The sequence below is a fragment of the Chelonia mydas genome, chromosome 14 (genome assembly GCF_015237465.2).
Source record: "Chelonia mydas isolate rCheMyd1 chromosome 14, rCheMyd1.pri.v2, whole genome shotgun sequence".
In the NCBI taxonomy this organism is placed as follows: Eukaryota; Metazoa; Chordata; order Testudines; family Cheloniidae; genus Chelonia; species Chelonia mydas.
Window position 1 is genome coordinate 43,529,669 of NC_051254.2, and position 12,183 is coordinate 43,541,851.

The 12,183-nt window shown below is 59.9% G+C and overlaps 1 protein-coding gene across 1 annotated transcript; it reads left to right on the forward strand.

Annotated features, from left to right (window-relative positions):
* The first annotated feature begins 201 nt into the window (after positions 1-201).
* Positions 202-9,835, forward strand: LOC119567534 (zinc finger protein OZF). The gene is made up of 3 exons (XM_037913742.2): positions 202-424; positions 1,015-1,122; positions 2,237-9,835. The coding sequence occupies exons 1-3, from the start codon at positions 217-219 to the stop codon at positions 3,316-3,318; spliced, it is 1,398 nt and encodes a 465-aa protein (XP_037769670.2). The 5' UTR covers positions 202-216; the 3' UTR covers positions 3,319-9,835.
* The last annotated feature ends 2,348 nt before the right edge of the window (positions 9,836-12,183 follow it).

Consider the following 12,183-nt stretch of genomic DNA (forward strand, 5'->3'; position numbering starts at 1 on the left):
CAGCCCTGGAGCAGGGGAGCTGAGCGGGTGGGGGGCAGGGGGCTGCAGGACTGGGGGGCCCAGCATGGGATCGGGGAGCAGCCAGAGCTGGGGGCCGCTTTGCTTGGCCCTGGTCCTGCTGGTTCCCCCCAGACACGGGTCTGTGATTCCGGGAGCCTCCAGGCCCCTCCGGGAGGGTGGGAACCGCCCGGGAGAGGCGGGTCCGGGGGCGGGTCCATGCCCCCCCATCCCGGGGGCCGCTCTCCCCGCCCCCCCGCCCGGGGGTTGGGCTTCCTGGGTCAGCGCCGCGGCTGCATCCGCGCCCGGCCCCGCTGCTGCGCCCGGCCCGGGCGGGGGGAGCCCGGGGGCCGCGCTGGGCTGGAGCCGCCCCTGGGCCGCGCAGCGCCGAGCTCCGCCGGGGGAGCTGCTGAGCCGGGGCCGGCAGGTGCGGGGGGCCGCGGGGGGGGGGCGCGTGGAGGTGGGGGGGCTGGAAGGGGGCGGGCAGGAGCAGCCCCCACCGGCTGATGGGCACCGGGCAGGGGGGAGACTGAGATCTGAACATCCCACAGCCCCCCCGGCCCTCCCAGAGCCCCCCCACCCTGGGTGTCTGAAGCGGGGACAGTGAGACCCCAGGGGCTGTGGTACCCCCCGGGGTGGTATCCCCCTCCCTGCCCCCCGGGCCCATCCCGCCCAGTATCCTGCCCCGTCCCTGCCCCCCAGGTCAGCCCCACGGGCCCATCCCACCTGATATCCTGCCCCCTCCCTGCCCCCCGGGTCACCCCCATGAGCCCATCCAGCCCGGTATCCTGTCCCCTCCCTGCCCCCTGGGTCAGTCCCACGGGCCCATCCCCCCAGTATCCTGCCCAATCCCCACGCCCCGGGTCAGACCGGTCGAGCTCTGTATCTCTCCACCCCACTCCCTGCGCCCTGGGCCAGCCCGAAAAGGGGCTCCATTAGAATCACGGACCCTTCCATGTGACAAACGTGGGGCTACGTCCCCAGCCCTGATCTCGCCTGTCCCCGTCCCCCGAGCAGGATTTCTCATCCCTGGGCCGGACGCGCTCTCCCGGATGGAGCGAGGGGCAGAGCGGTGGGTCCCGGGTCCCCGGGGTGCTGAGGAGACCCCGAGAGACGCCCGCACAGGTGAGGAATCGCTTCAACCGAGTCGGAAACCAGGGCAAACCCCCCAACATGGGGTGTCGTTATTACTATTTGCATTAGCAGAGCTCGTGGGCCGGGACCCCACCGTGCTGGGTGCTGTCTGACCCCCGCAGAGGCTGCCCCGCCCTGCAGAGCTCCCAGTCTGACTAGGCCGGACGGACACAGGGCGGGAGGGGAAACGGGCCCAGAGAGGGGACGTGGCTTGTACAGGGTCACCCGGCAGCAGGGCCGGGAACAGAGCCCGGAGTCCCGAACCAGAGGACAGCGGCTGGCTCACGCTGCCTGTTCTCAGAGACCCCCCGCCCTATGGCTCGGGTGCCCTGACGCCTGGGGTTTGCTCCTGTGCTCGCTTTGGCTGTGCCCTTATTCAGTTCACTTCACAGGCACCGGGAGGCCTAGTGGATACAGCTCTGGCCTGCGAGTCAGGAGAGCTGGGTTTGCGTTTGGGGGGCAGTGCCTCAGTTTCCCCATTGTACAGATGGGGATAATGACCATGACCTGCCTTGTAGCTAGGGATTATTTTCTTTCTGAAAATCTGTGACAATTTGAGCCGGTGGGGGCCTCAGGGAGCTCCAGCAGCCAGGTGCTGCCTGGAAATGTGATGGCCACCTGCTGCAGGAAGGGAGACGTCTGTCTAGTCCCATCCCTAGCTCCTACCCCATCCGTCCGTCATCCCTAGATCCTAGTGTGTTTATCTGTCTGTTTGTCCCCCTGGTGAATAGCTCCAAGTTCAGAGCCTCCCAGGGGACAGCGTGAAATTGACCTGATCCCTCTCCCCCCAGCCCTGAAACTGACCAGATTCTTGCCAATTTCCCTTTGCTTCTGCTGCTGGGGAAGCTCTGGCCAGCAGCAGCCCAGACACCCGGCTCCCTGTCTGCAGACTCAGGAAGGCAGCACAGCAGCTGCGAATCATCTCCCCAGCCAGACGGGCTGGGGACGTCAGTGCATTGCTTTGAAATGAGGGCTGATCCCCGCAGGGCTCCCGGCTCGGGTCTCTCCCTGAGGGGCAGATTCCCAGCCACAGGGGAATGTTCTTTGCTTTGCCACCCCCCTTTCCGAGTCGAGACTGACCCGTGTCTGGATTCTCTCCTGGCAGCCGAGGGGCTGATGAGTGAGACTGAGGAGAGTCCCAAACAGGACGGTCCGGAGCCAGCAGAACTGTATGGGACGTTACCGGGAAGTTCCCAGAGTCCTCAGCGGGGAGTGGCCTGCGAGCATCAGGAGGCAGAGAGACCGGGCGAGCCCGCGCCGTACGGGGCGGATTTAACGGGCCCCCACAGGACCGCGGCCCAGCCCAGAGCCTCCCTGGGAGACAGACTCTTCACCTGCCCCGAGTGCGGGAAGGGCTTCGGCCAGAGCGCGCACCTGCTCCGGCACCAGACCGTGCACACCGGGGAGCGGCCCTACAAGTGCCCCGAGTGCGGGAAGGGCTTCAGCCAGAGCTCGGACCTGACCACGCACCGGCGCATCCACACGGGCGAGGAGCCCTACGCCTGCGCCGAGTGCGGCAAGCGCTTTGCCCAGAGCTCCAACCTAATCCGGCACCAGCGCACCCACACGGCCGAGACCCCCTACCGCTGCCCCGACTGCGGCAAGCGCTTCCGCCGCACCTCCCACCTGGCCATGCACCGGCGCGTCCACACCGGGGAGCGGCCCTACCGCTGCCCCGACTGCGGCAAGCGCTTCAGCCACAGCTCCCACCTGCACCGGCACCGGCGCGTCCACACGGGCGAGCGGCCCCACCGCTGCCCCGAGTGCGGGAAGGGCTTCGGCGTCAAGTCCACCCTGGTGACGCACCGGCGGGTCCACACGGCCGAGCGGCCCTACGCCTGCGCCGAGTGCGGCCGGGCCTTCGCCCAGAGCTCCACCCTCAACCGGCACCGGCGCACCCACGCGGCCGAGCGGCCCTACCGCTGCCCCGAGTGCGGCAAGCGCTTCCTCCAGAGCTCCAACCTGGTCACCCACCTGATTCTGCACACGGGCGAGCGCCCCTTCCACTGCCCCCGCTGCCAGAAAACCTTCAGCCAGAGCTCCAACCTCAGCCGCCACCAGAGGACCCACGCCGGGCCCCGAGCCTGCCCCTGCCCCGAGTGCGGGGAGAGCGTCCAGCGCGGCGCCGGCCTCTCCGCCCACCAGAGACGCCACGCGGGGCCGGAGACCCCCTCGCCGCCCTGCTAGGGTCCCCTGGTCCCCGCCCACCAGAGACGCCACGCGGGGCAGGAGACCCCCTCGCCGCCCTGCTAGGGTCCCCTGGTCCCCGCCCACCAGAGACGCCACGCGGGGCAGGAGACCCCCTCGCCGCCCTGCTAGGGCCGGCCAGAGTGAGGGGTGCGCTCCCCTATTCCCTCACGTCTCACCCCATCCCTGCTAGCCGCTGATCAGACCCCTCCTCTGGCTCTGCCAAGCCCAGGCATCCCAGATCAGCTCCTTATCACGGCTGGGTCCCGGAACCTGCCACCTCCCTCTGATTCCCCAGCCATGGAAAACACGGGGGCTGCATCCTGCCCGGCTGGAGCCGTGTCCTGGGGGGCGCTGCCCTCTCCCTTTGGTGCTCCCCAGGGAGCTGGGTGCTGGGGTGGCTCGCATGTGATGGGCTGTGCCGGGGCTTGGCTGGTAGGACGGAGAGCCAGTCCCACTCGCTCTCATTTCCCCGTGTCTCCCCAAGGAGCGTGGCACTGTGCACCCTGTCAATGGTACCCCAGAGCCCTTGTCAGAGCTCCCTGCTGCCTGGGGGACTTGGCAAGTGCTGTCACCCCCTTCCTGGCTGTATTTAACAAGCTCTATTTATGATGAGGCGTTCCATTCTAGTTCAGTGGATAAAAGGCCGATGACGTCGTCCCGGGATGGCCGAGGCCGCCTGACCGGGCCAGGAGTCCAGCCAGGTCTCTCCTGCGCATCCCTTTGCCTCATTTCTCCTCTTCCCCCTCCCCAGAGAGTTCAGTGCTGGATGGACCCTGCAAGTGATCAATAAACCATGTAGAAAAGACCAGGAGTCGCTGCGTCGGGAAGCTCCAGGGTTTCTGTCGGCTGAGGGTGAGAGTCACGGACCGGGAGTGAGAGGCTGAGAGGGGTGTGTTTGGGGGGACCATGAGTCCCTGATCCCGGCAGTGTGGGGAGGTAGGGGCAGGCAGGGAGCATGGGAGGATGGCGGTACAGGGCTGGGGGCTGCGGGGTTTCTGTTGGCTGAGGGTGAGAGTCATGGACTGAGAGCTAGCAGCTGACCCAGAGGGGATGGGGGGGGCTGCGAGTCCCTCATCCCTGCAGTGGCAGGGAGGTAGGGGCAGGCAGGGAGTGTGGGAGGACGGAGGTACAGGGCTGGGGGCGGCAGGGTTTGTTTCTCAGATCCGGTGGCCGAGGCTGTGAATGCTTTGCATTGGGGAGGGATGGGAGGCAGCTGATGAGTGTCTGATGGAATTGTGCTGATGCCAGAGGGATGAAACAGGCGCCCCCAGGATGGGAGGGGGCGTCTCCTGATTGCTGGGACCCTGAGCAGGGCTGAGGTTTCCCCCCCCCGAGCTGGACCTGTAGCCAGGCCAAGCCTGTCACTGATGGGAGGGGAAGAAGAGGGGCCCAGCAGCCCCAGCTGGTCCCTCCCGCCCTGGCAGGGATGGCAGAGACAGTCTGTCACCCCCACAGGCAGAGCTGGAAACTCCGGGGGGATCAAAGCCTCTGCCAGGATTGGAAAAGCTGATGCTGTCTGTGTTGCTGGTGGATGAAGGGTTAATGCAGCAGTGCCCAATGGCTGCAGCGTGTGGGGCTAGCAGTGCCCGATGTGGGGCTAGCGGTGCCAGATTGCAAAGGCTGGGGAGAGGCCCAGGACCGGCAGAGGGGTCAGCTCTGGTTCGGTGGCATTCACAGGCAGAAGTCTGGAAATGGCAGAAGACCGTAACATGGCTCAGACCAGTAGGGTGTGGGGCTGTGGCCTGAAACGCCCGGCAAGGCGAGCCACTGGGGAAGGCTGTGTGAGGCGTGAAGGCGCGTCTGTCCTCCAGGTCACGGGCCTACGGGCAAGGCCTTTAGATGCAGAAGGTCACAGGCAAAGCACATGTATATGGAGACTGAGGGAGTCCAAGGCCAGACGGGACCACTGTGATCATCAGGCTGACCCCCTGGATAGCACAGGCCAGAGACCGGCCCTACGGTCAATAATGGGGCAGATCTCGGAGAAAACCAGCCAGCTGTGATTTAAACATGGTCGGGGTGGAGAATCTACCCCAGCCGTCGGTAAATTGTTCCAATGGCTAGTTACCCTCACTGGTAAAAATGTACACCTCGCTCCCGGTCTGACTGTCTCCAGATAGGAAGTGCACTTTGCCGAAAAAGAAGAAACTGTCCTCTTAGTATTTGAAATCACAGAGAAACCAGCAACGTTTCCGCTGGAGTGCACAGAAATGGGACGGAGGCTAGTGCGGCGTGTAAGACGTTACCACGTTAGATGTCTCTGCAGTTCAAACACACGCCACAATTCAAGTCAGCGTGCACGTTTTCTCGTTTATGTCCCACAACTAAAACAGAACTGAGGTTTGGCAGTTAGAGGGTAGCTTTGCTCTCTCACCGATAGTGTCACGTTACAAGGGAGAGATCTGAGACTGTCTCTCTCTGGCAATTCTCACTCACCCTGCGGAGACCGGATGGCTGCAGGGGGGAGTGAGAAACCGGGCAGAGCAGAACAAGTGACGTAACGAAGTTGCTAGTTCTCAGTAGCACTTCAAGTTAGGAGCTGAGTTTAAATAAGACAACGCAGAACTGAACCATTAAACAAGGAATTGTTACAGAGCTCTCCCAACAGGCAGGGCAGCTTCTGATTGTGGAAAATACCCAGCAAGACAATTGTGAGCTTGTGGTTAGTTCTTTAAACAACAGCAAAATAGCTGCAGTAAGTTGGTCCCTGTTAGCTCAGCCTTATCCCACCAAACATGCAAATGTTATTTCTGTGCAATTACAGTGCTCTCCCGGTGAGAAACAAACACGGGGATTTAGCCACCAGCACTTCGTTGCAGGGCGTTCCATTTAACCCTGTAACTCCGTCCAGATTCTTAGGAGAAGATTTCAATGCTTAAGGCTATTTCAGGGCTCTATCCCCCCCACGTTTAGAGTGATTTTGCTTGGCATTTCTTTGGAACCAGGATATTTTACTGGTATCTGTGGATGTTGTTAAGTTTAAGAATTTCAATGCAAAGATCCAAGACATTTCTGGGACACAAATCTGAACTAGGAGGGAGATCAGGGTTCTGGAAGATGTGTGCTTTACAGGGCCAAAGTCTGGCTTCCTTCAAAGCACAGAAATTCCCTGTGGAACCGTCGCAGTGAGCACGGCCTGTTCAATCGTCCCGTCCTTTGGTGCAAAGGGGGATGGTTCTCTCCCCTTCCTTTTGGTGTCCAGAGTCTCCTGGCGTGATGGTGGGGATGGGGATTTATTATTGTATTTTTACGTAGCTAGGTTTGGCTTGTCAGACAAGCACTTTCTTTCCTCGGGTTGTGTGTATTTGGGACTTCGGACCTCTAAGGTTCCAAAACCCAGGTTCTTGTCCATAAAGGACTTTTAGTTAAAAGAGACTCCCTCTCGGGAGAGCAAAGTTCCTGACCTTTGCGTGCGTAGGAGGGCTCTTCCCCAGTCGGGAGCGAGATGCCCGGGCTTTCCAGACCTCAGGGGCTTTAGATGAAGGCTGCTCTCGGGGGAAGAGAGTCGGGTCTCTTCGCGGACAGATCCAACAAACTGGGATTTTGCAACATTTTGTATATAGTTCTTTTCCTATTCAGTTATATTGAGGGGCTAGCTCGGTTCCAAAAACCGATCAGTTTATTGTGTCCATCATCAGCCATTGGGCAGGCCCGGATTTTGGGGTAGATTCAGTTGCAAATTGTAAATTTGTCCAACAGTGTCACTGAGTGTTTCTTACGCATCCAGCTGGCCTGCTGGATCCAGAAATAGCCACCTCTCCAGGGCGTCCAGCCTCCCTGGGAATTCCTCAGGGGCTTCTTCAGCACCGTTGATTCAAATGTACACTGACCGAGTCGTTGAAATGTCGTTTGGCTCGACGTTCTGTTGTTACTTCCTGGGCCATTTCAGCATAGAAAGAAAGCTTCTGCTGTAACTTGGTAATTATTTTCTGGGAGTTTTGCTACATTGCAGAGTTTCATGGTTTGTTCTTTTTTCTGCTGGTTCTTAACTTTAATTTGAGGACAGTTCATTCCATCTTTCTCTTACGAATAAGAAGTTTTTCCCAATTTGATTCTAATTTTAAACAACTTCTAGGTTTATTATCAAAAAAATCTCCTAATTCCCAGTAACTACAATATTCTGGCTATCCCAGGCATTATCCTAAGTAACTTAAAACATTACTAAAATAAGCAAAAATTCTATTTCTAACTCATAATATGGTGTAATATCACATGTATAATGAAAATAACAATTCCTGTATAGACCATCTCTAGATCAGTAGTGTGTAAAGACACACTTCCACAGTAATTCTCATACTAAAACCAAAAACTGTTTCTAAGCTAATAAAAAAAACTAATTACAAACCAAAATTGTAACAAATGTAGTTATATGTATTGAGGCAAATTGTAGGATTTTGTTACAAAAAAAGAATTGAGAGTTGTTACCTTGAGAATTAAATTCTAATTTAAATCTGGGAACCTTGGTGTGAACTTGGACATTAATTCACTCCTTGGCGTACATCTCAAAGCGTTTACATTACAAGAAGGGCCCCAGTGTCTGGTTTAGTGTAGAGATGAGAGATCTCCCCAGCACAAAGGGAGTCTGGTGTAATGGCTGTGACCTCACCTCTCCTGGACAGTGGTGCCTCATACGGCCGAGTCTTAGCTACTAGGAGTGTGTTTAATGCGACACAAGACTTACACTATGGCCTTCGTTTGTAAATTTCCATGCAACTTTTCAGAGAACCATGAACATAGTTGGTTTAAAATGAAACCTGACGGGAGCCCGTGATCAAATTACATCTTATGCCCGATTTGGTCGATGCTTTAGCCCAGGATCGTGGTTTCCGCGTAGGAGCTGTCCAAGCACACGGACAAGGGTGGGTGAGTAAATGACTCTCTTGAATACTGGAGCGTGGGGTGTCCGTTTGCCATCTGGTCTCACTGCTGTATGCTGCCTTCAGACGGAAGTGATTCAATCCCTGGCTCCAGAGGGTCTCTGGCTCAGGAAGGAGGAGGGGAAAGGCAGTTACACAGTCTTTAGGACAGTGCAGGTTCAGGGAAAGGTGATTCTGCCCTTTAGCATGGTCTGGGCCTGGTTTCACGCCAGCTGGTCCATTAGACCATTGCTGTAGGGCTGCTAATTAAAGGAATATCAACACTGGGTATTCAGGGGTCAGATTTAACCCTCTAGGCCTGACAAGGAGAAAAACCAGCTGTTAGCTGACTGGGGCAGGCGAGAGGAGCGGTTGGGGTGGGGGGGGCTGGAACCCAGACACTGGTGGGTCAGGGGTGCCTGTGGGAATCAATGCACAGCCCCACGGAGGAGGGCTGGGGGATCCCTTACCGGGGGATGGTGCTATGGGAGCAGGGCAGGAGGTGGCCCGTGGGAAAGACTCCGTGGAGAGGCCAGGGGCTGCGGGGGCACAGACAGGGCTCCCTGGCTCAGAGGGGCCTGGGAACCCAGAGCTAGGGGGGAGTTGGGAACCCCAAGAGGGAAGGGTCTAGGCTGGAAGGGCCAATGGAGTACTCAGCAGCGAATGCCTTACTGGGGGAACTAGCACGGGACTGAGAGCAAGGTGCCAGCAGGGCCGCGCTGTGCCACAGGCCCATCTACCCCGGTATCCCGTCTCTGCTAGTGGCCAATGCCAGCTGCTCCAGGTGTATGATGCCCCCTTGTGGACAATTGTGGAATAACCTGTTTCTGGGGGTCAGTTTTTTAAAAAAACACTCGGGGTTGGATGCTCTCCTTAGCCATAGGAGCGTCCAGTCCTGCTAAGCTCTTTATGTCAGCTGCATCTTGTGGCAATGAGTTCCACAGGCCAATTGTGCACTGCATTGAAACAACAGCCTTTCCCTGGTGTTTGATGGCCTGCTGTCAGTGACTCTTGATAACCTAGTGCAACTACCGGTGGGTCTGGGTTTGGGCTGCAAATGCACAGAACCGGATCCCTGACTGAGTTACCCCTGGTAACCCCTTGAGCTTCATCCGTAATGCGCCCTGGAGTTCTCTTGTTTGACCCCCCGCCGACAGATCCTTCACCCCGGGATTAACTCCATGGCTGAATTGCTTCTGCCTGCCACCAGGAGTCAGTAATGAGCCCAGGGTGGGTGGAACCCGGGTCCAGGCAAGCCACTGAAATGACTTTGTAGCAGTGTGTTTCTGGCACACGAACTTAGCCCGAAGGCGGGCGGGGAATAGGATCAGGTCATAACCTCAGGAGACTCAGGTTCTATTCCCAGCCCTGCCACTGGGTGAATGTGGACAAGGCATTTGCCATCTCTGTGCCTCAGTGTCCCCTGCCGCAGTTACTGTCCTGTCTGTGTACATTGCCAGCTCCTTGGGGTAGGGCCTGTCTATCCAGCGCCTGGCACTGGGGCCCTGGGCTGGGACTGGCTGGCAGGCACTATTGTAATGCACAGGATGGAGGTTTCTGCAATGTTATCTACAGACGTTATCTACAGAACCCGTCTGCTAGTTACAGGCGAGAGTCCGAAGCCTGTACCCTGAAAATAAAGGCTTGTTTCATCGCCATGGCTACTTGTTATTTAAACGCCTCAAATCCGGGGCCCAGTCCTGCAGCCCCTGGGCCCAGTCGTGCAGCCCCTGGGTGGTTCTTAGCCCCTCCAGAGGGCTTGTCATCCACAGATCTCCAAGCTCCTTACAGAGGAGAGTATTGTCATCTTTCTCCTACAGAGGGGAAACTGAGGCAGGGAGAAGGGACAGGACGAGCCCAGCTCCCTGTGCAGTGAGCCTCTCTCAGAACTGTGCAAAGGCCACTTAATTTTAATCCCCTTTCCCTAGCTGGATGGCCCAGCCCCCAGCAACTCTGCCCCCCGAATTTCACTGACCGGCCCAGCTGGGCTGCCCTCCACGCATGGTGATCGGACTGGGCTGTCTCTGTCCCTCCTGGAGCGACGTCTCCCCTCAGCCAGTCCCTGACGGGGGGCGGGGGAGTCATACAGCTTAGTCGGTTCTCAGGTCTCTTTGGGGCTGGGGGAGGAGGGGTTCTCACCGCCCCAGTGAACACGAAAACAGAGAGGGCCGAGCTCAGGGAGCTGCTCTTGGGGGTCTTCTCCCCGTGAGGGTCTGGGGAGCTTCATCCCACGGCACAGACGGTGGATCGGGTGCTGTGGGGAGGGATGGGAGATTGGGGTGATGAACGGGCAAAGTGCGCTGCTGAATGGGACCATCGGGGGAGTCACTCACCCGGAGAGACTGGGAGTGAGCCCAGCGCAGAGACCCCAGCGTCTCTCCACCGGGCTGCAGGGTCTGGGACAAGGGGGGTCCCGTCACTGGTGCAGGCTGCCTGAAATGGGGGTGCTGGGTGGCAGGGGCCCCTCCCACCGTGTTGACCTGTAGGCTAAGGGCCCCCCAGTATGCCAGGACACAGGCTGGGTAAAATCACAGACTAAGCTAGCTCCGTGGACTGCAACAGGGGAGAACGGCCGGGGGGTGAGTGTGAATGGGTCAGAGGAAGATCCAACGGCGGGCTGGGGTTTGTACCGGCAAGCTCAGATCTGCTTCACCCTGAGGCAGGGGCGGGAGCTGGCCGGGGCCGGCTGGGCCCAGACACGCCTTCCCCCCAAGGTCTGGGGGGTTGGATGTGGGGGTCGGGGCAGGCTGGGGCCCGGGTGTGGGTTCCAGACCGTCTTGCCCTCCAGCATGAGACCCGGGCGGCCGGCAGCACGGGGGGGTTCCCACAGCACAGACACGATGGGGAGGCTACAGCCCCGACTCCCCCGCTGGGCTGGGGGCGAGGGTCGCGAACCCCCCCCATGCCAATGGAGCGAGGCTGAGCCTGGAGCGGGTCTGCGAGGGGCTCAGGAAACACCTGGAGGACGGGGAGGAGAAGCTGCAGCGGAGAGGTGAGGGGGGCCGGGAACCCAGGGGAAACTCATCTCATTTTAGACCCCCCCACGCCCCGCACTCTGCCTGCAGCCTGCCCTTCCTCCCACCCCTTTGGGGACACCCCTGCCCCTGTGATCCTCTGGGCCCCTCACTCTGGGTCTGTGTCACTGTGTGGGGTGAGGCCGGGGGGTGGTTGCTGGCTGGGGTACGAGGGGGCGTTTGGAGGGAAGGGGTGAGCCCGGCCCATGGGCGACCCGTAATAGGGGAGGGGGCTTCCGGGATCCCCCTCACCCCCCTGTTCTGTTTCAGACGCGAACCCGGAGCCGGGCGCCGCTCTGGGGCTGGGCACTGGGTGCCTGTCGCTGTCACTGCCGGGGCCGCCAGCTGGAGACAGACGCGCTTGGGGGGGGGCCCGGGATGGGGGATCGTGGACCGGCTGGGCCCTGCCACCCAGGGGAGCAGCATCCAGACCCCTGCGCTGTGCGACTGGCTGAGCCAGAGCCCCCGGGGACAGCTGCGGCCAGGCCAGACCCAGACACTGGGGGCCAGTTCCCCTCCCTCACCCCTGGCTTATCCTAGAGCCCAGGGTGTCTGTCCTGGGGGTAGCCTAGGGGGTTTATACTCCCTGCTCTCAGGTGCATTACAGAGCAGCTGCAGCCTCACACACTGATGCATTCGCAGCCCCCAGGGCGGGATCCCCAGTGTAGAGACCCCCCCCCCCCCGGGATGGAACGTGACCAGGGCCCGTTTCCTCAGTGGGTCAGGAACAGGGCATAACATGGGGGCAGGGAGCGTGAGTCCTGCTCTGACCACTAGCCCCCACTCCTCTCCCAGAGCTGGGGAGAGAACCCAGGAGTCCTGGCTCCCAGCCCCACCCTGCTCTAACCCACCTGACCCCACTCCCCTCCCAGAGCTGGGGAGAGAACCCAGGAGTCCTGGCTCCCAGCCCCTCCCCCCCGCTCTCTCCATTAGACCAGCCTGCCCAGCCAGGTGTTTATCCTATGGGGGGAGGTGCCACCCTCTGTGACACT